General features: G+C 40.1%; 2 protein-coding genes across 5 annotated transcripts in view; both read left to right on the top strand.

Moving 5' to 3' along the window:
• The window catches only part of KANK1 (KN motif and ankyrin repeat domains 1), a 192,126-nt gene that overhangs the window by 114,831 nt on the left and 51,715 nt on the right, over positions 1-25,580 (top strand). For 3 of the 4 annotated variants that reach the window (XM_036854719.1, XM_036854720.1, XM_036854716.1), the window contains exon 3: positions 19,589-19,708. In XM_036854719.1, the coding sequence (XP_036710614.1) occupies positions 19,672-19,708 (37 nt within the window). In that variant the 5' untranslated portion in view covers positions 19,589-19,671. Of the gene's footprint in view, positions 1-13,076; positions 13,137-19,588; positions 19,709-25,580 lie in introns of those variants that run through there. The other variant, XM_036854717.1, reaches the window with a different exon arrangement.
• LOC118896640 (myb/SANT-like DNA-binding domain-containing protein 4) lies at positions 14,318-17,342 on the top strand. Its single transcript, XM_036854723.1, has one exon. The coding sequence runs from the start codon at positions 14,777-14,779 to the stop codon at positions 15,686-15,688; it is 912 nt and encodes a 303-aa protein (XP_036710618.1). The 5' UTR covers positions 14,318-14,776; the 3' UTR covers positions 15,689-17,342.

Raw genomic sequence — 25,580 nt, 5'->3', positions numbered from 1 at the left:
TTCAGTGGGGAGTTTGGGGAAAGTGTTATTCACAGAGCTGATATTGAAGTCCAAGGAAATCAGGTGGAAAACTAAAGGATCTCGTTGCTCTAGTACCTTTCAACCTTCTGCTTTCATACACACCTTACTCAGCTCATCTACTGCCTATTAGAGATCACCATTTCTGCACATTCCTTCTCCTTTAAGCTGTATTAGCTACTTAGTAGTAAATTCCTTGTTTCTTTCACCTTTATTTAGTAGGATCCTCTCAATATTTTTTTTTTTAAATTCTGTACGTATACAAGATTTGCCTTCTCTGGGTCATAAAGTGAGACTATAGACACGGAATAGAAATGTACCAATTCCTTTCTTATGGACGTCATTCACTCATTCAAAAAAGAGTTTTAATTAATTAAAAATAATTTTGAACACTGGCTGTCCTAGGAGCTGAGTGCTAGATACTTAGAAAACTAGGGTGACATAATCATTGCACTTGCAAAGCTGAAAGCCCAGTGGGGAAGAGCGGCACAGTAAGTGATGTTGCAGAGTCGTGCACGCAGCTCACTTCTCTGAATGTTAGTCTCCTTATCTGTCACAGGGGAAGGTATCTCCCGAAGCTGTTTGGAAGCTTAGCTAAGATAATGCATGTGAAAACATTGTAAAATTGTTAAGCTGTGGACGTGTCTGTTACCATGTTTGGTTTAAAATAGAAGCTGGGAGAATTTTAATCCTGAAACCATTTAGATAACCCAGTTATGAGACTGTGGGTAAAGTGAGAGAAACAACATGTGTCAGTGTCAAATGCAGTTCCCAGGAGAATGTTTGAGATGGTACTGTGAGGAGCCTTGCATTCTAGAAATTATTTTACTGGTGTTTATGCGAAGTGGTGATGACATTGGGAATAGCACAGCTTCGTTTGATTTCACATGTCACTGTTAGCCTTTGTTAGTGTTCACAATGCATTTTTACTGTATCTTGTTAATAAGAATGTATTGAATGAACCTCGTGGCATTGGGATATACGTTAAGATGACTTTTTTTATAGTTGGTTTCTAGAGTGTCTTTATAGCAATCTCCCAGTGTTTCTATTTATTGTTATTCCCTTCCCTCCCCTTTTTTCTATTAGTTCTTTAAAGGTAGGGATATTATACATCCTAGTTTGCCTGGGACAGTCCTAGTTTATGTCTGTTGTCCCAACATCTCATCTGTTTAGCATTTTAGTGTTCTCAAAAATGTCCCAGTCTGAACCATAAGTTATATGGCCACCCAGGCTCAAGGCATAAAAGGAAATGAGGAGACAGCAAACTAGTGGAATTGTAAAGATCTGTGGTAACTGACCTTAGCCACTGAACTGACTGATGGAGTATGGATTTGGTCCAGTAATATCATGAAATTCAACTCAGAGATTTAAGTCCATGTATCATGTCTGATTATCAGTTCACATCACAGCAGGGTTCTAATGAGCTGTTAAAAAAGACTAGAGCATGTGTTTGTTCACCCCGGCTCAGAACAGCAGCTTTGCCACTTGAAAGATTCTCACTCAAGCATGGTTTGTTGGAGCTTGAAGGCTGACATTCCTTCTAAAGGCCCCTCAAGGTTTTCATTCAGTGTGAGCATATGTGTTATGATGGTATTGATCCTGTTTTTGACCATCATTCACCCACGGCAGCCAACCAAGGGGGTTGTAAAACATGTCTATCACCCCTTCCCCACCTGTATGGCTCTCATGGTGTGACTAAAGTGGATGAGTAAGATGCACTTTGTAGGGATGGGCCTACGTTGCAGCATCTCTGCCACAGCCTCCTCCCTTTTTAGAGTGAGAAGACTGGAGTGAAAGGGCCAAAAAAGAGAGAGAATTCTACAAGGAGGAAGGTGCCACATTGTGTGTCTGCTTGCAATCCCTAGTACAATGGAATAAATCTTCTTGTCCCCTCCTGCCAGTGTTAATATGAAATTTTTTATAAAGGTCAAGGGGAGATAGACAGCAAGGACCTACTGTATAGCACAGGGAACTATATTCACTATCTTGTAATAACCTATAATGGAAAAAAATCTGAAAAAGTACACCTGAAACTAACACAACATTGTAAGTCAACTATACTTCAATTTTAAAAAAAAGGTCAAGGGGTTACTTTACTGTTTTAGTATATGCAATCTCAGTATTTTCAAAACATGACAGTTTGAGAAAGTTCCCTGCAAATTTGCTTGTTTAAAAGTAAATGCAGAACTCTCCTGTTCTCTGTTGACAGCTGTATTAGAGTTTGGGGTTGGTCTCTGCACTCATGAGCCATGAAGAAATGTGTGTGACTTAAGTCTTGCAAAGTGAAGGTGGAAATTCAGAAAATAAAGAAAAATCAATGGAATGGGTCCTTTTACTGCTATCCCGATTTTACTTTCCAGAGAGGCAAAAGTGGTATAAAGATCTTCCTTGAAACAGTGCTTCTCACACTTTAATGTGGGGCTCTTGTTGAAATGCAGATTCTGAGACAGTAGGTCTGGGCTGAGGGCCCAAGATTCTGCATTTGTGACCAGCTCCAGCAGATACTGGTGCTGCTGGACCACGGGCCACTGCTTGTCTAGTGAGTTGCTGGGAAATGAGTGCTCTGATGGGTTCTGACTGTGGATGTCACTCTTGCACCACAGGCAAGTTACAGTGACACAGACGTGAGAGTCCCTCCTCTGTCAGGAGTTGTGTGTTTTAGTGGGAGGTGAGAGTGAGAGGAACTGTCCAGACAGTTCTCTGTCTTTAAAAATCTTAAGGTATCCCCTACAGAGGCCCAACATTCCTGCTAATGAGAAGAATAAAGAAATATACATTCCATGGGCTTGGAATTCCAGTCATGGGCTCCCCCCCCTTTTTTTTTTTAATTAACTGGCTCCTTTTATAAGGAGGGTTTTATTAAGGGTTTATTAAGGGTTATAAGGAAAGGAGTGGGGAGCAAAAGATTAAGAAAATAAATAGGAAATTCAGAAAAGGAAAGTTCCATTCCCTCCTGCTTCCATAGTAGGAAAAAAACTGTGATGTGCCTTCCTCTCCTCATACCTCTATATAAAGACACAGACCTCTGCTAACTAGTTTGTGTGACTGTATTCTGGCTATTTAACCTCTGTTATTTCACAAAATGTCCATCTACAAAAGAAGGATTGGGATTTAGGTGGTTTTCAGAGCCCTTTTGATTGTAATGCATAGCAACTAAGAGCTTTATGATCATATGACACTGTATATAATATATACATATGTCTTTAACAGTATGGTTTTATTTCTGTAAGGGCACCTCCAAAATAAGTTAGTATATATAAATTTTGTATTTTCCCCTATACTCCTGGTTCTTTCTTTTAAAAAAACAATCTACTTTGTTTCATAGCTTCAAAAAATTTTTTTATGTTATGTGTAATTGGCTGTATTAACTTCTGCTCCACAATATTAATTTAAGGAATCTGGTCTCACAGTTCTAGCAAAGGCTAGAACTTTCTTCTGTGGTTTACCAGCATTCTCTCTAAGCATCTGCTTGTTTTGGGGGGGTGTGTACATTAGATACCTGTTCTGAGAGGATGAAGGAGTACTTGTTTCAGAAGGTACTTTGGGTCCAGCTGTGAGTACTGAACTAAGTGTGTTCTCTCAACACCATGACCTCTTCAGTCTTAGGACAGAAGTCTGGGATTTATTCACATCTCTGTTCTGACTAGTTGGTTACACATCAAGCCCTGTTATCATGTAGTAGGTCAGGAAGCACTCTCAGTCCGTCAGGGATTTCTCATCAGACTTCTGGGTGAGAGAATTAATTTTTTCTATAAATTTACCCCCAGAGACAATGTTACATACAGGAGTTGAGTTTTACAAAATATAAATTACTCTGAGCCGAGGATGAAGAATGAACATAGAATCCCATGTTGAGCAACTAAAATTGCTGTATGAAATACAAACTTAGCGAAAACATATTGTTTACAGAGAGATTTTCAGTACATTGTTTTGAGGGTGTGTGTGCTGCATTAAAAACAATAAACGTACATAGGCATGGAGTCCAGTTTCATTGGCCCTCCCACGTGGTTTTGGTGAGAGTTTAAATTGGCACCTTTCTGCAGGGCAACCTGACATTACCCGTCAGAATGTACAGGCTCAGTCTTTTCCTCTCACAAATCCACTTCTTGGAATTGATCCACAGCAAATTATTGGATAAGTACACAAAGCTGTATGTAAAAATATGTTTCTCAAAGAGTCTGTAATATGAAAAAATTGGAAAGAATCTAAATAACTCAGAAATAAAGATCAAATAAAATATAGCACAAATATGAAAGGGGACACTATGCAGGTATCAAAAGAAGAGATATAGGTATTATCTTTAAAAGATGGCTATAATGTTGAAAGAAATAAAATAACATATTTGGAGAAAAATATATACTTATACACATGTGTATATAAGCCCAGGGAAGAATTGGGAAGCTACATAGCAAAATGTTGATAGTAGTGGAATTATAGCTGATTTTTCACTTTCTCTCTTAAAAGTTTATTTTTTTTTAACTTTTTATTTTATATTGGAGTATAGTTGATTAACAATGTTGTGTTAGTTTCAGGTGTACAGCAAAGTGATTCAGTTATACGTATACATGTATCTATTCTTTTTCAAATTCTTTTCCCATTTAGGTTGTTACAGAGTCTTGAGCAGAGTTCCCTGTGTTATGCAGTAGGTCCTTGTTGGTTATCCATTTTAAATATAGCGGTGTGTACATGTCAGTTTTGTTGAAAATATCATACTAGTGCATTGAAGGGGGGAAAGATAATTTGGAAGGTTCAGAAAAAAAGCAGCCACCCTGGGAGCTGAGTTGGAGAAGAAACAAGAGCCCTGCTGTTTCAGCATCCCTTTTATGTTGACTGGTGGGAATTCTCTGACTGGTCATTGCTGTGCCAGGAGGAGCTTCAGAGACAGTGGGGGCCTGTGAGGCACGGTCCCTGTCCTGGTGACCTATACACAAGGTTCCCTACGGCCTGACTTTATTTGGCAGTATCAGCTCCAGGGAGCTGTGTGTACCCGTTAGGCCCAGGATTTAGACAACAGAATTACTGAATGTTTGTCAGGCCTGGAAGTGTCATTAGGGCTGAGCTAGTCCAGCTGCTAAGAATGGGAAGCCCCATTTAAGTAACTTTCCCAGAGCCCTGGAGGTAGTTCCAGGTCAAGTTGAAATGAAAATGTGGTTCCCAGGTTCCTGGTCTTGGGCTGCTGTTTTGCTTCACCCTGAGTTCTGCTGTTGTGGATGAGCCCCCAGTTCTCACAAGCAGCTTTAAAGGCCAGAGAGATAGAGGTTTCCAGGTAAGGGAATGGATTTTCTCTTGTAACTTAGAACATGAAATTGTTAGACCTTTCGTCCAAATCTGTGTCCTGTGAAATATGTGGAAATTCAGAGGTTCCTGACTTTCCTTGGGTCCCGGCCTCTTTGGGATGATTCATAAAGCAGCAAAACCTCTCCCTTGAACTATGTGGGTTTGCTAGAAACCACAAAACTTTGCATTTGGTTTGGGGGTTTCAAGAACCCTCTGAGACCTGTCACTGTGTTGTAAATATTCTTTGTCTTGTGTTCCCTAAGTTTTCAAGTAGTTCTCTTGCATTTGGACATAATGAAACTGTGAACTGGTTTTCAAACCTTTGTGGTAAACTTGTTTCTTGATAGAACAATAGTATGGGAAGAGAGAAAGAAAGGACGGGAACTAAGAAGATCCAGACATCTCACCACATTAGCCACTTGTTTTCTTTGTTTCCTGTTGCTGTTGGATGGTCTTTCCAATTAAAGTAAAATGTTATGATATTTTAAAAAAATCCTACCACAGTAGCACAACGGTTTTCATTTCGGCAGTGCACTCCACTCTGTTCCTATCCACATGAATAATTTATGATTACAACCAAAGACTGTCTTCAGTATGTTCTTTCATGCTGTTCTTTGGAAGAGGACAGTCCCCTCCATAAGAAAGACACAGGCAAGGCCCAAGATGAGGCCAGAATTTCTTTGTACTTCTCACCAAAAACTAGGTGTTTGAATAAGAGCAGGTAGTTTCCACTTACAATATATAAGAGTTTTGAAAATAGCCTAGTGCCATAATTTTCAAATCAGCTGGAGGACTTGTGAACACGCTGACCACTGGGCCCACCTGAAGAGTTTCTGATTCGGTGGTCCAGGGTGGGGCCCAAGGATATGCATTTCTAGTGTCCAGGTGATGCTGGCACGACTGGTCCAGGGCCACACTTTGAGAAACAGTGACTTAGGGAGTAGAAGTACTATAAAGCAATGTGTTTTCCAAACTTTTCTGATAACAAGAATCACGTGGGGATGTGTGTGAAAAATATAAATTTCAACTCCATGCCAGACTCATTGAATCAGAATCTTTGGGGAAAGTCTTGGGATGCTGCATTATCAGATTTCGGGAGATACTATTGCTATCAGGTAAACCCTGCAAACCACCATGGGACAGAAGAATTTACCTACTACTCTGAGCCACAGTTTTCTCATCCATTGCATGCTTTGACCCTATGACCCACTTAGCCCCTAGACATGTATCTACCTGGCTTCATCCTCATTTTAAAATGAATTTTATGCCGTCTTTACAAAACATACATGTTTTTATTTCAGGTGCTAAATAAATTCTGTAAAGGAGACACCAGAATACCTGCCTTCTGAGAACTTCCTGAGGTTTTACTGAGTTCTCTTTTTATAAAGATAGTCCCAGTCTGGGTGTGTGTGTGTGTGTGTGTGTGAGAGAGAGAGAGAGAGAGAGAGAGAGAGAGAGAGAGAAGGCTGGAAGGAGGGAAGGAAGAAAGAAATGTGCATTCTGTCGAGTTCCCTGGTAGTGCAGCTGGACCAGGACCACACTTTGAGAACCACTGGAATAGGCCAATGACTCAAGCATAGCACGTTGGCATCTCCTAAGGGAGTCTTAAAAAATACTTCTGCCTGGGCCCCAACCCCAGAGAGTAATTTAATTGGTCTGTGGTTGGACCTGGACAGTAATTCCAGTGATCGGCCAAGGTTGTAAACCACTGCTATGGGTCCCTCAGGATAGAAGATAACCTGTTACGAAGCATAAGCCCTGATGGGGAAACTAGGGCTAAGCCAGTGCCTCTCCCACTTCAGTGTGTGTACGAATCACCTGGGCTTCTTGTTAGGATGCAGGTTCTGATTCAGTAGTCTATAGTGGGGCCCAAGAGTCTACTTTTTTTAACAAGTCACACAGATGCTGCTGCTGTTTACTGGGTACCATGCTTGGAGTAGCAAGGGGCTTAGAAGGTGTTAGCCAACACATGTAAATGCTTATCAACCCAAACTTAATTTTTTAAAAGAACAGTGTAGAACAAATAAAAGCACAGCTGTCAGACATTTGAAATTAGAAATAATAGCTATTTTGCCATTAATGAACATCCCTCTTCCCTTGATGGCTAGACATTTTTGCTTTTGCTTCTGTCTACCCCCACCTGTAGTTTCAAATAAACGTTTGTGAATTAACGTTGCTTCAGTGTGATAGACATGTACTAACAGGCCTTTTATCCCCCTGTGTCTGGATCTCACTGTTCACGGCCTTTCTGAGTTTGGGGATCTTGCTCTGTAGTGTCCTCATTGCCTCGGACCCTGCCCGTTAGGTGTTATCACCCAGGAGGCTAAATGTTCAGTAATGCCCCAAGGCCCTCATCTCAGGAGCGGATGGCATTTGGCTCTATAGCACTGCCAGATTGCATGCTCTGTGAGTCTACTTGGGACATGGCTTCAGACTATGTTTCTGGCTTGAGCCCAACCTTTCTGCCCTGGGTGAGGGGTGAAGCCTTTTCTCTGGCAGGTTCCATGCTCTGGCACTTTTCCTAGCGTGGTGGAGTTGAGACGTAGCTGTCAGAGCCTTTTAGAAGGGGGAACAGAGAAGCGGGGCAAGGAAGAGGCAGACCTCAGGTGAGGAAGAAGGAATTTAAATCCTACCTGTGGAGTAGGCTTCCCTTGGCCTGTTGCATTTCCCAGCTGAACATGGCAGAAGTGTTGGGTGATTGATGGCTTTTGAATTGGCCCTCAGAGGATGCATCTATGGCCTCTGCCCATTTGAAATTGGTGGGAATGACCCCAGGGGGTCCGCTGACAAGAGGACAAAGATCTCTCTCCTGGGCGTGGCCTGTCACTGGTCAGGCTGGCGCCACACTGCTATTATCCAGAGCATCCCTCAGTGGAATGGGACACCAGCAGGAAACAAGTGTTCTCAGTCATTTCCCATTTTTAGATGAAATCTACATAGCAGATGCCAACTCCCCCACCCGGCGCCCTAGTGTTTGCCCCCTCGCATGGGTAGATGAACATCAGCTGGATTTTTGCACAGTCATGAAAGCAGTATGCTTGTCCCAGCTGGAAAGCCCGAGACAACAAAATAGCAGAGAATGTTCGGAGTCTTTATTAAAAGGATAAAAGCATAAATCAGATTTATTTCATCTGAAGGAAGGCAGCATTCAAGACTTACTGGAATAGCTTGTAGCGCATGTTAAGGGCAACTTGAACTTGACTGTGGCTGGGGCATAGGAGATGCTAGTTCTGTCTTTTTAAATCTCTGGATTCGGTTTCTGGTTCCAGCTTTTCCCGTAACCATTTTCAGTTGAAGTGCATATGCTGTATTGATAACACAGTTTAACATTCTGGGAACTTTTGTCAGGCAGCAAATTATAAAGTACCTTGTGATCTAGGCACTTGACCTCTTTTGTTTCTCCTAAATAAGAACTTGTATCTTCTGGGGAAAACACAAGAACATCTGGGAGGTTTCTGTTTGGCATGGCTGAGCCTTTCTGCTCTAAAGAGTAGAAAATAAAATGTTTTTGAAAAGTCCAATCAAAGGACTGGTCTGAATAAACCATTCCTGCAAAGTCCAGTGTCCTTTCACCACGATAATATAACTAAAGAAGCCTTGACCTACCTCTCCCTAAAGAAAGCCTAATAAGCAAACTACTTGAAAATAAGATCATTTATATTATGTTACTCATTGGCTTTAAAACCTTCAATGACTTGACTTTGCAGTTAGAATAAAACTCATTTTCCTTACCATGGCCAGCAAGGTCCAGCAAATCTCATAATCTAGCCTCTGCTCACCTCTCCTCTCAGCCCAGTCTGCTCTCTCGCTCTCTGAATAAACTCAGTTGCTCAGCTGATAGAACTTTCCCTGCCCCAGAGCCTTTGGGCCATTCTTTTACAGAAAAAAAACTTTTAATTTTGATGAAGTACACTTTATCAACTTTTGGTGTCACATCTAGAACTCTTCTCCAAACCCTAGGTCTGCAAGGGTTTTGCAAGGGTCTTCTACATTTTCTTCTAAAAGTTTTATAGTTGTTTTGGTTTTACACTCAAAACTATGATTCATTTTGAATTAATTTTTGTATATGGTGAAAGAGTAAGATGAAGCTTTGTTATTTTGCCTATACATAGCAAATTGCTGTAGCACCATTTTTTAAAAAGACTTCCTTCCTTTATTGAGTTTATTGAGTTTTATATGCCATTGCGGAAAAGCAGGTGAGAGCATTGTGTCAATCTGTTTCTGGGCTCCATTCTGTTCTCTGGACCATTCTTATCTTTCATACACCCCCCAGCTAACTCCTACCCATCCCTCAGGTTTCACCTACAATGTCATTTCCCTAAAGAAGCCTCTAAGGAGCATCCATTTTCATCCATCTCCATACTCTCAACTTTAATCCTAAGAAGTTCAGCCTCTACTAGTCTCACTCTACACCTGTATTATACATTTCTCATAATTTGTTAAAAATTTGCTGGTATGTGTGTAAGTATGTGTGTAATTCCTGCCTAAAAGTCCCCAAAAGGCAGGAACGGAGTCTATTTTGTTTACCATTTTAGTGCCCAGCAGTGTGCCTCTTATATGCTGAATGCCCAATCAGTATTTTTTGAGTAAGTGAATGGAGAAAGGTCAGGCATTCTGGGGGATGTTTTCTAAATCACTGGGTATCATTTTCTTTTCCTTTTTTTAAATTTTATTTTTTATTTATTTATTTTTGGTTGCACTGGGTCTTTGTTGCTGCACGCAGGGTTTCTCTAGTTGAGGCAGGCGGGGGCTACTCTTCATTGCGGTGCGCGGGCTTCTTATTGCAGTGGCTTCTTTTGTTGCGGAGCACGGGCTCTAGGCGCGTGGACTTCAGTAGTTGTGGCACGTGGGCTCAGTAGTTGTGGCTCCCAGGCTCTAGAGCGCAGGCTCAGTAGTTGTGGCGCACGGGCTTAGTTGTTCCGCGGCATGTGAGATCTTCCTGGACCAGGGCTCAAACCCGTGTCCCTTGCATTGGCAGGTGGATTCCCAACCACTGCACCACCAGGGAAGTCCCTGGGTATCATTTTCTTAAAATCAGAGGGCATTCCTGGCTCTTGGAGCCTTAGGACATAATTATTCCCCAATTAACCCATCTTTTAAGTCAGTGATTTTGAGAACCTTTGGCCTACACTGGAATCACCTGGAGGGCTTGTTAACATACAAACTACTGGGGTCCACCCCTAAAGTTTATGATTCAGTAGGTCTGGGGCAGGCTGAGAATTTGCATTTCGAAGAAGTACCCAGAAGATCATGATGATGCTGCTGGTCTGGGAACCACACATCGAGACCTCCACTTTCTCGTCTCCTGCCTTTGCATGTGCTGTTCCTTCTGCCGAGAATGCCCTTCCACCTTTCTTGCCCTGAAAAACACTTACTCATCCTTTAAGACTTAGGCCAAGTGATTTCTTCTGAATACATTTTTCAGCTACTCCCACCCTTTTTGGGCAAAGTAAGACCACCTTACTATGGATTGGAGTTGAACTGTGTATACACTGCTGTTTCAGTGCTTTCTCCTTTAATTGTGTCTCTGCTTCCAGCACTAGTGTGCGAGCTTCTGGGAATGGCATAATATTTTAGTTTATCTTATTTCTCTAAAATGGAAACAAAATAGTGGCTGGTACAAATTCTACGATGATGTAGTCTTTAAAACATGTTAAGGTAATTAAAATATACATATAGTCAATATATTGAGAAGAAATAGCCTCTGGTGGTAACAATGGAACATTAAGATTGTGAGATAGTAAATGATTATTTTTTAGCATGTCTTGTCTTTTCCATATTTTGTCAAATTCTTTTTTTTTAAATTAATTAATTTTATTTATTTATTTTTGGCTGTGTTGGGTCTTCGTTGCTGCACGCAGGCTTTCTCCAGTTACGGCGAGTGGGGGCTACTCTTTGTTGCGGTGTGTGGGCTTCTCATTGCGATGGCTTCTCTTGTTTCAGAGCATGGACTCTAGGCACGTGGGCTCAGTAGTTGTGGCTCGTGGGCTCTAGAGCGCAGGCTCAGTAGCTGTAGGGCATGGGCTTAGTTGCTCCGCAGCATGTGAGATCTTCCTGGACCAGGGCTCGAACCTGTGTCCTCTGCATTGGCAGGCGGATTCTTAACCACTGCGCCACCAGGGAAGCCTAGATTTTGTCAAATTCTTTATATTGCTTCTTTAATTTTAGAAAAAATACTATATGCTATAAAAGACATTCTAGAACTTACACATCAAAACGGTTGTTTCCCCTTTCATAATTGTCATTTTGAGCAGCAAGGTTCTTATTCCAGTTATGCTGCACTGATCCTGTTTTAAACTCATTTTTTAAACTCCTGCAGTTCCACTGAGAATCTCTCACCTGTCCTCAGTGGCGGAAAAATTTTTAACTTTACTTAATTTTTTGAAAGAGTCAAATGACATTCATGGCAAAGTCTAAGGAACAAGATTGATAATCAAGCTGATAAATATCATGTGGAGTCTGGAAGAGAGTATGACCAGTAAGTGCTAAGATATACCCTGTGTGTCATATAAGTAGCTCCTCAAGCTCTTAAACATGTAATCTCAAAGAGTGAAGTTGGAAATACAATTGCTTTAAAACCAATATGACATAAAACTTTGAAACATAACTTTCTACCTAAAAGGGATTTGAACAAAGCATCCTTGCAATAGGCATATACATCCCTTAGGTGACTCCTTGAAAGGGACCTCACTCTACACATATACGTTGTTATTTGTTAAAGAAATAGTGCCCTCACTCTTAAATCACTAATCACAGGGGCTGGAGCATGAGCTGTAGGGCCGAATTGCTTAGCTTTAATTGTAGCTCTTTCACTTACCAGCTGTGTGACTTGGGCACATTTTAAACCTCCCGGTGCCTCAGTTTCCTATCTGTAAAATGGGAAGAGAGGATTTTTGTACTTCATAGGGTTGTTGTGAGGTTTAATTAAGGTAATAACTGTTAAGTGCTTTTAAAAGTGCTTTTAGGGGCTTCCCTGGTGGCACAGTGGTTGAGAATCTGCCTGCCAATGCAGGGGACACGGGTTCGAGCCCTGGTCTGGGAAGATCCCACTTGCCGCGGAGCAACTAGGCCCATGAGCCACAACTACTGAGCCTGCGCGTCTGGAGCCTGTGCTCCGCAACAAGAGAGGCCGCGATAGTGAGAGGCCCGCGCACCGCGATGAACAGTGGCCCCCGCTTGCCGCAACTAGAGAAAGCCCTCGCACAGAAACGAAGACCCAACACAGCCAAAAATAAATAAATAAATAAATAAATAAAATATGTTATTAAAAAAGAAAAAAGTGCTTTTAAAGGTAACATCATTTTGCCAATTCCAAGATGCACATTTTTCACATTTTGACACTTGTGAAATGAGGATATGTCTTACAATTAATGTAATTTTTTTTTTTTTAAGTTGGGCTTATCCTTTTTTATTTATTTATTTATTTGTTTGTTTGTTTGTTTATTTATTTATGGCTGTGTTGGGTCTTCGTTCCTGTGCTAGGGCTTTCTCTGGTTGTGGCAAGCGGGGGCCACTCTTCATTGCAGTGCGCGGGCCTCTCACTATCGCGGCCTCTCTTGTTGCGGAGCACAGGCTCCAGACGCGCAGGCTCAGTAGTTGTGGCTCACGGGCCCAGTTGCTCCGCGGCATGTGGGATCTTCCCAGACCAGGGCTCGAACCTGTGTCCCCTGCACTGGCAGGCAGACTCCCAACCACTGCACCACCAGGGAAGCCCTAATGTAATTTTAAGAAGCACTTTATTACCATTTATTTAGCAATATCTTTTTTTTTTTAAATCAAAGGTACTTAAAATAATGGTGCAGCGTGGAGGAGATGATGCTTCAGATTTCGACGACATAGCGGTAAGAGCTTGATAAGCACTGGCTGTCATCAGCATTGTCATCAGCGTTGTGGCTATCATCATCATGATCTTGGTTCTAACCAAGGCAGTGCCATTTGATCGGTTGGCAGTGCTGGCCTAGAGTGCACGTCAAATTTCTGTTTCATTTATTTGTTTTCATTGATGTGTTCTTAGAAAAGATCTAGTGAGCTCTTTTCCATATCTGTTTCATATTAAGCTAATGTATCTATGGGGTTAATTCATTCAATGTCTGCATTATTCTCTGCACCATACTTGGGGAGCTACTAAAATGTTCTTCAATGCAGATCAGTCTCTTAAAGTAAACAGACAAGAAGACAAATTCTTTATTTTCTCTGTTGATGTATTTTCCTAAATCTTTTTGAGGCACTTTTTCTTAGTGAGCAAAACCAAGCCACTGCTGTACCACTTAAGATTTACTGGTTTGCAGTCTTCTCTGACAGTGAAAAGAAGCAGTTTATTGATCTGTAACAGAATGGATCACGGCCAAATCTTTTCTGGTTTATACAATTCACTGACATAAGAATCTGCATATCATTAAGGAGACTGAGTCCTCACAATTTGAGGCCACCTGTCAGGCACGAACAATAACTGGGAAAAATCAATACACAATATAAAACTGTTGTTTCTGCACAGACACTGCCAGGATCCACACCCAGTGACAGGCATGTTTTGTTATTTTACCAGTGATATGCCTGTGATTCCTAATTTTAGGCTTCCTCCTCATTTTGATTTTATTGTTCAGTTTGGGGGAGGGTGGGAGAGACCAATTTCAATGTGAGATAAAAATCTTCTGCCAGGTGAAAGAGGTTCAATAACAGGAGAGAACCTTGGACCAAAGTTTATGAAGCTTGACTAGGAAGATTCTGGGCACATCTCCATCCAAATACCTTGACACATACTTCATTCACCCATAACACAAGCAGCTTGTTTCTTCTGGCCTTCTGTTTGCCCTCAAGAATTTAAATGGTGGTATTTACAAGCCATTATGAAGCAAGAATACAAACACATAGGGCTAGATTGAGACCAGTATACAGTTTTTGCTTAGGTTTTGTTGTTGTTGGCTTTTAGAAGTATAATTAGTTGAATAATTCCAGAAGCTGGGCTTCTTTCTTTTGCCCCCTCATCAAGTCACTCATCCTGCCCAGAGGCGAACGTGGGGAGGTGCTGCCAGCGTCGTAGGAAATGTGGACCTTAACAGCCTCATCCCACCCTCTCATTTTGCAAGCAAGGGAAAAAAATCAGCTCTGTAGCAGTGATCAGTTGACTCATTTATTCATTCAAAAAGTTTATGGTATGCCTGCCATATGCCAGGATCTCTGCTAGACTCTGGGGACATGATGGAATCATCCATCCTGCCTGTGCTACTGGATGAATGGAAAACTGATTTAAACAAAGTACTAACAAGGAATTGTCCTTGATTTTTGTACTTCATAGCATTCCTCAACATTCTTTTTACATTTTCTCTTACTGTAAAAACTGCATTTAAGTTAGAAAATAAAGCAATTGAAAAGGAAAAGGAAAAGCAATTTCAGTGTACAAGAAACTCAGACCCTTTTGAAAGAAATTACAAAAAGGAAAGAAGTCATTTTTTCCAAGCAGCTCAATACAACAATTAATGTGATGAAGCGAATGGCTTGGGAGGAGATTGCACAGTGTGTGAATGCTGTAGGAGAAGGAGAACAGAGAACAGGGACAGAAGTGAAAAGGAGGTACCTTGACTGGCGAGCACTTATGAAGAGAAAGAGGATGAAGGCGAACATTAAGCTAGTTGGTTCGGGGTTTCCCCTTCCCACATCCGATTTAGATGACTCTCTCACTGAAGAGATAGATGAAAAGATTGGATTCCGAAATGATACAAATTTTGATTGGCAAAATGTGGCAGATTTCAGGGATGCAGGTGGATCCTTAACTGAGGTCAAAGTGGAAGAGGAAGAAAGAGATCCCCAGAGTCCTGAATTTGAGATTGAAGAGGAAGAAGAAATGTTGTCATCAGTCATACCAGATTCCAGGAGGGAAAGTGAACTTCCTGATTTCCCCCACATTGATGAGTTTTTTACTCTGAATTCAACACCATCTAGGTCTGCATATGATGAGCCCCATTTGCTTGTAAACATAGAGAAACAGAAACTAGAATTGGAAAAACGACGGCTCGATATTGAGGCTGAAAGACTGCAGGTAGAGAAGGAACGCCTACAGATTGAGAAAGAGAGGCTGCGACAGTTAGACATGGAGCATGAGCGGCTTCAGCTGGAGAAGGAGCGGCTGCAGATTGAAAGAGAGAAGTTGAGGTTACAGATAGTCAACTCAGAGAAACCATCTTTGGAAAATGAACTTGGTCAAGGAGAAAAGTCCATATATCAACCACAGGATATAGAAACAGAGAAGTTAAAACTTGAGAGAGAACGCTTGCAATTGGAAAAAGATAGGCTGCAGTTTTTAAAATCTGAATCAGAGAAGCTGCAGATTGAAAAGGAGCGCTTACAAGTAGAGAAAGAGAGACTACGAATGCAGAAGGAAGGACACTTGCAGTGATTTATTTAGGTCTCCATTTATCAGTTGTTTGTAAACCATAGGCTTAGATAATATAAAAATGGTTGCAGGATTAGCTGTATTATTTTTTTTTCCTGTTTAATATTAGTGTTTTCAGTAGGAAAAAGATAGTTATTTGTGGGTAATTATATGCTTAAGTAGTATATTGTATAAAAACTATGTGCCCTTGCATAAACAGTATAGCAAAAACTATTGTGCTATACTCTTTAAATTAGTAAAATTACATAGAGTCTTGTCTAATCTGTGCACTCAGAGTTTACAATTATGTCTGTAAAATTCTAGCTCAATAGTTCTCAACTGGGGGTGACTTTGGCTCCCAAAAGACATTTGGCAATGTCTGGAGACATTTTTGGTTGTCAAAACTGGGCAGTGGGGCACGTTGCTACTGGCATGTAGTAGGGAGAGGCCAGGGATGCCTACATCCTGCAATGCACAGGACAGCCCCCCACAAAAAAGAATGATCCAACCCAAAATGTCAACATTGCTGAGGTTGAGAAACCCTGTCCTAGCCTGACTGAGCACCTCTTCAGCTTTGTTTCAGTTTCAGAATATTAAAACCTCAGATATTTATGTGGGAGTTACTTAAATGGCCCAAAACTTTAACTATGAAACATTACTGTGTAGTATATTGAATATAGAAAGTAATGAAGATTATAGGTATTTTATTCATATGCTTCCATCTGTAAATAACGTGAGAGTCAGAAAACTGCAGGGAACATCAGAGATTGTCTAAAGTGGGTCACTTTGAAAAGCAGTTCATTTGTCTAGCTATTGATGCTTTAGAAACCACACACACTTTTTAAGCTTTAGTTAGTTACCCTTTCTTCTTTGATTCCATTGTCTTAGTTTAGACAAAAATTTTCATTTCAACCATGTACTGAAATCTTAATGTAAGTGGTTGAATCTAGTAAACATGTTACCAGTTTAAAAATGGTACCAGTAGTCAATGAGCTTGAACTCACTAAGTGGTAATTTGATTTTTAAAATAGATAATAGCTATTTGGAACTGGGAGTGGGGGTGGGGGGAGAATGTCCTTGTATCCAAAAGTAATGATGATGGTGATGAAATAATGATAGTAGCTATGTGTTTTGAATTAGGAAATCACTGCACACTGCCTGACCTAATCTGTAGAAAATTGAGAGTAGTATCTATTATTATTCCTGAATCTGAGGCTTAGAAGTCATACAGTGTGTAAATGGCTAATTTCATATATCATGATGTATTTTGTCTTTGCCCCTCCCTGTGCAACAAAGTATGTATCTTTAGTCCCTTTGGTATTTATTCTGAGACCAAGGGCTTGCTTTAATCTGGTGATTTGCCTTCAATCCCCTGAAGGTACTTCTTCCACAATCCAGGTGATTCTAATGCACACTAAAGTTGAGAATCACTGCACGAGATCACTTTGTATTTTCCCATTTCCAGGGCTGATATGTAGCCTTAGTATATCTCTTCTATTGACAGGTACTACCTTGATTCTGCATTTGGTCCTTGTTAATTTAAGAATGTCTTGAAACCTTATGTGACATTTGAGTATGGGTATGTAAGGAAAAAATATACTTCTTCTTAGTTACCTTGACTTTGAAATAGTGTTATTTTTCTATAACTGAAATAAATGCTTCTACCATAGAAATAAAATTTGCCTATACTAAAAAAAAAAAAAAAAAGTCACTCATCCTTCTTCAGTTTACCCAGTCCCCACCTTTTTTTCTTAACAAAGCTACATTTGTCAGACATAATGCTCACTCTATCCCTAAAGTCTGCCTTTTGATTTCAGCTAGCTCTGACTCTCCAAGTTCAATGCCGTGGACCTGAACCAGTGTCTGTTTCCAACAGAATGTCAGGTGATTGCCACATAAATTAGAGTCATCCTGCCCTCCTGGTGTGCTGCCAGACAGAAACTGGGGACCAGCAGGGAGCTGGGAGGCCTCCAGTGGGAGGCTGAGAATCAGGTCTCTGTGGGTGAGCTGAGCAGTAGTCACTGTAGCTGGAAGAGCCATGCAAGGGAGCACAGCTGTCAGAAGCAGCCTGTAGAAACCGGTCCTTTAGAGTTTGCACTGAGCTGCTTTCACAGTAGTCAGCCTTGAACCATAGTGCAAACCCATTCAAACAGTGAAGAAAATTTCCCTACCTAAGCAGCAAGAAATTCTCACCCTGTGTGATCAAAGCAATCAGCTGGTTCCTCTTCCTTCCTATTTGTTTATATTTCTAATCTCTTATGATCTCCATGACTGTGGCCTGATAGTTTTCTTTTGCATAGTGTTTTAAAATACTTTTTTCTTTCTCCAGTGCATTTTAAAGCAGATAAAACCAAGTTGACAGGAAGTATCTAATGTTTCTTTTTTAAATAATTGTTATTACAAAAGTAATGAAGGAGCTAAAATCATCCATAATTGCATCACTGAAGGGCAACAACAATGAACATTTTGGCATATTTACTTCTAATTATTTAAAATAGATGTGTAAATATGTACATATGTATTTTTAACAAAATAGGTTACGACAGAATAGTTTTTTTTATCAACATACTTGAGTATTTTACTGTATTATTAAAAGCTTTTAAATGACATCAATGGCTGCATTAGAATCCAGGATAAATGGATATGTTATTTATTTTAGCATTCTCCTGTTTTGGGAAGCCCATGTGGGTTTCTAAATTTACTTTATTTCTCGGCTTGGAATTCGTTAAGCTCAATTTCTTCGGATTTTGTTGGTTTAGAGTGAGAATTTGGGCACAGTAGAAATGGAATATTTCTGTCTGTACCATTGTTTGCTTTCCTTGCCAACATTTTTTTTAAAATTAATTAATTAATTAATTTATGGCTACGTTGAGTCTTCGTTGCTGCTGCGGGCTTTTCTCTAGTTGCGGCGAGCCGGCTTCTCATTGCGGTGGCTTCTCTTGTTGTGGAACACAGGCTCTAGGCGCATGGGCTTCAGTAGTTGCAGCTTGCGGGCTCTAGAGCGCAGACTCAGTAGTTTTGGCGCACGGGCTTAGTTGCTCCACGGCACGTGGGATCTTCATGGACCAGGGCTTGAACCCGTGTCCCCTGCATTGGCAGGCGGATTCTTAACCACTGCGCCACCAGGGAAGCCCTTGCCAACATTTCTCAAAAAGCATTTTGAAGAAGCAAAGATTGGAGCAGTGGGGTTTTTTCCTTGTTTTTGGTTTTGAATTTTGTGATTGTAATATGTCTTGTAATCTCAGTTAACTTTTAAGCAGAGAATCAATATAAAATAAGAAATATGTTGCCTAACAAACCCTAATGTTTCAAAACCACATGTTGTGCTATGTCATTTGAAGTTTATCCAATAGGACAGTGGGGGATGTTGAAGATTTTTTTTTTTTTTAAGACAGGGACTGCCTGGATCAGATTTATGTTTTAAAAAGACTAGGTCAGTGAAACACTTGAGCTATCACAAAAGAATTCACATGAAGTTAACCTTTTAAAAAAATGAGCATTTGGTGCAACAGCTGCTTTGGTGCAACTGAGAAAATGAAACTATTGAACCAACATTTGGAAAGGAGGATAAGTGTAAAAATGAAAAATAGTTTGTGAAATGATACAGAATGATACATATTTGTATTTGAAGGCCACCTTCCTTAAAAAGTCACGTTTCTGGAGAACATATTTTATCTCTCATAAGAGTACTGTGTCTAGAGACCTGCTTTCAGCACCTGTCCACAGGTGCATCTGTGGGTGTGTCACTCTCAACACCCAGTGGCCGGGTCCGGGGCAGTCACCACCTTGTTCCACAGGCTGTCTCTGCCCCCTTCCAATTTGCTCTCTCCATTAGCAGTCATCTTTGTAAACAGAAGTCTAAGATTTAGTGTTGTGCATATTTTTAAATGACCCATTTTGATGGGGCTCTCTTTATTGTTTCAGGTTGAGTGCATTTGGGAACTTGATGCATAAAATTTGCATGACTCCTCACTCCTTTCTGTATCTGTCTTTGGATTCAAGCCAGCATGGCTCACACCACAAAGGTTAACGGCTGTGCCTCAGGTAACTCCATGTTCTGGATGTGTGTGTGTGTGTGTGTGTGCACGCGTGTGTGTGTGTGTATTAGTGTGTGTCTTTGCTCAAACTAATTTATTTCTTTTTTAATAATGGATAAATAATAAGTTGCCTAGATAACTAGGATTTCAAGCAATTTCTGTCCATTGAAGTTTTGTTGTTGTTGTTTTGTTTAATCTCTTAGAGAATTTGCTTTTATCTTTAGAGTCTTTATGTACAAAAATCAGCTAGGTAAATAGTCAATTCTATTGGAGTGTTGAAAGATCAATGTAAAATACTGAATGCTGATGCAAGAATAATGTATAAAAAAAAAAAGAATAATGTATACTCCTCTTGCGCTTCTTTATGAGGGATTGAACTATGAAATAGGAAATGAGTTTGAATGCTTAAAACCAATTCCTAGTATCCACTCCCAAGCAGCTTTTGTTTGTTTAAAGTAACTTTCCCAGAGGGGAATGTGCAGTAAACCAAATATATTGTGAATCATAAAGACTTGTATTCTGATTATTGCTTTGGTTATATTAGAGACCTATAGAGTTTGCATATCTATTCCAGTATTGCTTATATAAGATTTTGGAGAAATTTATAGAACAAATGCTGAGAAAAGCCTCCTAAGAGACAGTATATGACAGGAGATGACAACCTGTCCAAAATGGTACTCTAAGTGTTCATTCCTCTTTTGAGCTATCTGCCAAATAGCAGAACGTGTGAGAGCAGTAATTGTGTATGTGGGAATTCTTGTGGAGCACTTGAATGCAAGGTCTTCGCTCTGCTGGCTCTGGGCACTGGATAATGGAGAGAATATGGGATTGGAATCAGGAGACCCATCTTCTTCATTAACCATGAATTATGGGGCAGGACTATTTCTCCATGTGTAAGACATCAGTAAGTATATCCCCCTGCAGGGTTAGAACCAATGAGAGCACCAGAAACGTGCACACAAGTGCCGAGTAAGTTGTAAAACAACAGCAGAAGGAGGAGACCTCTGAATTGGGCCCACCCAGCCCGTGTGTGGCTTTCTGTTTCAGCAGTCCCAGCTGCAAGTATCCCCTCTGGAAAGATGCTATAGCTTGCCCCAAACCAAACCCAAATAAACTCAATTGTTTATTATGGAACAACTGATCTTACTCTGTTCATTGTTTTTCCTATCCTTTCTACCGCTCAACTTCTCAGGACTATTATAGATTCTGCTCAGGACTGCTGTCATTAATAAAATATGAATGACAATACCTAACATTTAATGAACACTTAGTATTACCATGGTGCCCAAGATGTTTTACCTGCATTATCATACTTAGTAGTCATAGTAATCCTAGGAGAGTATGCTGTTATCATCACCACCGCCACTGTCATCCCTGTATGATGGCACAGAAAAGCTCAGTAACTTACCTAAGTGAAGAAAGGAAAGTCAGGATTAGTACTTGTTTCTCTAGTCGAATATTTGTTAAGGGAAGAGATTGAAACGTTGTGAAATTTCTTGAGAGTTGTGGGCGGGTTTCAATCCCCCATGATGCTGTGATCTCCCTTCCCCTCCTGCCGTCAGTTCTTTTCACACACTCAGAGGAAGGGGGCTCGAAGTTGTTGGTGCCTCGGAACACTCTGGTATCTCTGGCAGAATCAATATATTCAAGGGTTTAGATAGTTACCCCAAATGATCCTAATTCCCTTTCCAACTTGACTTGTCCTGGAGTATCCCTTTTCCTTTGTTCCTGAAGTCTGATGATGCAGTTATAACCTTTCTTCCTCACCTGGTGTCCTGCCTAACAGGTCTGGGGACAGAGTCTGAAAGTGAAGAAAAGCTCTCTGATTTGTGACTTCTGGGGTGTCAGGGTATGAATTGTTATTGCACAAAGGTGTCTGGACAAGGCAAGGGAAGGTTTTTGTTTCTTCTAGTCACCATGACCTCTGTAAGCCTATAAGCAAATCTGATTAGAGGCTTAGTCATACACAATTACTTTAATTTTATATATGCATATATGTGTATAAATATATGTATGTATGTATATACATAGATACATATACATGTATACATTAGGTATACATATACATACTCATACATATATTTGAAACTCATTAGAGAAAATTTTATAATACACAAGTTTAGTGTTTTCCAAAAAAAATAAAGCAAGAATTACTGGTAATACCACCACCCCAAAATAAATGTTTTGCTCATTTTCCATATGGCCTTTAAAATTTTTTTCTTAATTTAATTTATTTATTTTTAAAATTTTTATTGGAGTATAGTTGATTTACAGTGTTGTTAGTTTCTGCTGTACAGCAGAGTGAATCAGTTATACATATACATATATCAACTCTTTTTTTAGATTCTTTTCCCATATAGGTCATTACAGAGTTCGAGTAGAGTTCCCTGTGCTCTACAATAGGTCCTTATTAGTTATCTATTTTATATCAATATATATAGTAGCATGTATATGTCAATCCCAATCTCCCAGTTTATCCCTCCCCCGCTTCCCCCGGTAACCATAAGTTTGTTTTTTTTACGTCTGTGACTCTATTTCTGTTTCGTAAATAAGTTCATTTGTACCATTTTTTTAGATTCCACATATAAGCAATGTCATATGATATTTGTCTTTCTCTGTCTGACTTCACTCAGTATGACAATCTCTAGGTCGTTCCATGTTGCTGCAAATGGCATTATTTCCTTCTTTAAATTTTATGCATTTCACATAGTGGAGATTATAGTTATAAAAATCTTTATTTTACATTTTCTTTTCTCACTGTGTGTTACAAAAGAAATACCTGCCCATTGTTAAAAAAAAAAAAAGCCAAACTCAAACAATGCAAAAGTGTATGTGAGTTATAAATATACTTTTTTTTTAAAAATTTATTTATTTTATTTATTTATTTTTTGGCTGCGTTGGGTCTTAATTGACGGTGGCTTCTCTTGTTGCGGAGCACGGGCTCTAGGCACGCGGGCTTCAGTAGTTGTGGCTCACGGGCTCTAGAGCACGGGCTCAGTAGTTGTGGCGCACGGGCTTAGTTGCTCCATGGCATGTGGGATCTTCCCAGACCAGGGCTCGAACCAGTGTCCCCTGCATTGGCAGGCGGATTTTTAACCACTGTGCCACCAGGGAAGCCCTAAATATACTTTTTGAAATGTAATTAACATAAGAATATTTACAAACCCAGATTAAGATGGGGTAAAGAGAGCTTTATGGCAGCTAATGAAGGCCGGTTACTGATCTTTCCCATGAGAAAAAGTTACATTATTTGGATAGTTTAGTAGAAGTTTTAAATGTGGAGTAAATTATATGGTTTTTTTTCATTTTCCAAAAATAAAGTATAATATTAAATATGCTTTTTAAAACTGTACTTCCCCTAGATGTGTTATGCCCAAAAGGGGTCTCCCTCCCTACCCCTACCCCTGAAAAATCACTGCTTTGGGCTCCGTAGAACATGAGGAGAAATCCTGTGTGACGGTGGAGTCAGAGCACTGGCAAAAGAAACACTTCCCATGGTCTTAGGAATAAAGCAGATGCAAAAGAAGACAGATGAGAAAAGTACCACCTAGTTAAACTGTGCCCTTGGCTGCAAAACACACCTGAAGACTGATCAGCCCATGTTCACATCCCTGTTTAGAGTTTAAACTGGGTAAGGGACCATTCACAAGTCCTTTTATACTCTGACTTCCCCATTGAGTCCTTCAGTTAGATTGGGTAAAAGGTACTGATTTTTTTTTTTTTGAAATATAGTTGATTTACAGTGTTGTGTTAATTTCTGCTGTATAGCAAAGTGATTCAGTTATATATACATTCTTTTTTCATATTCTTTTCCATTATGGTTTATCACAGGATTTTTAAAAAATATTTATTTATTTATTTTGGCTGTGCCAGGTCTTAGTTGCAGCATGCAGGATCTTTGTTGAGGCATGCAGGATCTTTAGTTGCGGCATGCAGACTTCTTAGTTGCGGCGTGTGGACTCCTTAGTTGCAGCATGCAGACTCTTAATTGCGGCATGTTGACTCTTATTAGTTGCGACATGCATGCAGGATCTAGTTTCCCGACCAGGGGTTGAACCCGGGCCCCCTGCATTGGGAGCATGGAGTCTTACCCACTGAGCCACCAGGGAAGTCCCTATCACAAGATACTGAATATAGTTCTCTGTGCTATACTGTAGGACCTTGTTGTTTATCCATTCTATATGTAATAGCTTACATCCGCTAACCCCAACCTCCCACTCCATCCCTCCCCCAACCCCCTCCCCCTTATAAGAGCAGTTAGTTAATGCTGTAATTTGTAAATTTATTACTGTACATTTCAGACATACAAAATATGTAAAGTTTATATAACAAGCACCCATGTACATACCATCACAGCTTAAGAAATAAACTTTACTAGTACATGGCAAATACTACTGAGCACCTACAACGTGCCAAACATCGTTCTGGGCCCTGGGAATAGAACAGTGAACAAAACAGGCAAAAATCCCTGCTTTCAGGAATCTTACATTCTAGTGAAAGTTGAAGTCTCCTTGTGGACAGAGTATCCAGATAAAATAGAGGTCATTCTTATACTATAAAAGTATTCTTTGTTTATCTGAAATTCAAATTTAACTGGATATCCTGTATTTTTATTTGCTAAACCTGGCAACCTTACCTGTGAACCCCTTCCAGATTGCATCATCCTTCTTACTGACAACCCCCTCATTATCAATTGTTTGTCATAGTTTTATCTCTTTTTCACCAGATCCTTTATCCTACTTCTATTGACTGGTCCAGTTTCGTTTTCATTAATTTAAAACATTTTATTATGGTATTACTAAGAGTACCCTAATGTCATTTGTTAATGTAATGACTTATGAACATCATAAATTGCTCATGGCTGACTGTTCTCTTTTTTTATAGCCAGGTAGTAAGTAGATGGGGGTCATTGGTTAGGTAAATTGCTGTATTTCTGAAGAATTTAGGGATAGGGACAGTCTGCTTTTCCCCAAGTTTTTGCATCATGTTGTAAACTGAGCGTACTGATCGATGCCTTTGTAAACACTAATTAATGTTGTGAAACTTTAATTAGAGCCTAGAATCTCTTTAGAAGCCAAATAACAAGTGGCTTATTTGTCAGATGAAGGTAATAATACCTGTTCTACCTTCTTCATAGGATTGTTGTGAATAAAAAATAAAACAGTAACTGTAAAAACACAATGTAAAGTGCTGGTCAGATGTCAGGAGAAATCACCATCCTTCCTTCTTGTTTTGCTATCTCTGTTATGAGTTCCTGATCTAATAAACACCTGCTCAGGTGCCATTGTGCCAGGCTCTGTCGGATGCTGTGATGCTGGGGAAAGAATTGAATTACTGTCCTTTGACAGTTAAATGAAATGGATAGATGAGCATTAGGGAGTGACTTTTTATGCTTGCCATCACCATTTTTATTTCTGTGAATACTTGCCTTTGCTAGTTTATTACAGTTTTCCCCTCTCTTGCTGTTCTCTTTCGCAGCCTAAATACATGTGAATTTTTCCAGATAGATACATACTTACTCATTTAATATACTTACTGGACTACGTTAAACATTTGGTTGTCATCTTGAATTAATATAATAACTTTCATAAAATCTTGTTACCCTGGTCGGTTATCTGGCTCCAGGTTTTTCCTCCATGCTGATCTTAAATGAGGTACAAAGGCCACTGATAAGACCTGGCCAATCAGAGAGAGCCAGAGACTCGTGGCGAGCAGGCAGAAGGCTGCAGTGCGGTGCAGCCCACTCTCCGTTGTGTAAATATTTTTTCTGGGCAGGAGCATTTCTCAAACAGAACTCTGAGCCCACTGCGGTGAACCTGACAGCAGGGATTGCGCGCTGTTTGTCAAGTCCAAGACCAGTTTGCACTGACTGGTCTGGC

The sequence above is a fragment of the Balaenoptera musculus genome, chromosome 6 (genome assembly GCF_009873245.2).
Source record: "Balaenoptera musculus isolate JJ_BM4_2016_0621 chromosome 6, mBalMus1.pri.v3, whole genome shotgun sequence".
Lineage (NCBI taxonomy): Eukaryota > Metazoa > Chordata > Mammalia > Artiodactyla > Balaenopteridae > Balaenoptera > Balaenoptera musculus.
This window is presented reverse-complemented; position numbering and strand designations above follow the sequence as displayed.

Coding starts and splice junctions, on each gene's coding strand:
- LOC118896640 (XM_036854723.1), top strand. CDS start 14,777: ATGAAGCGAATGGCTTGGGAGGAGATTGCACAGTGTGTGAATGCTGTA.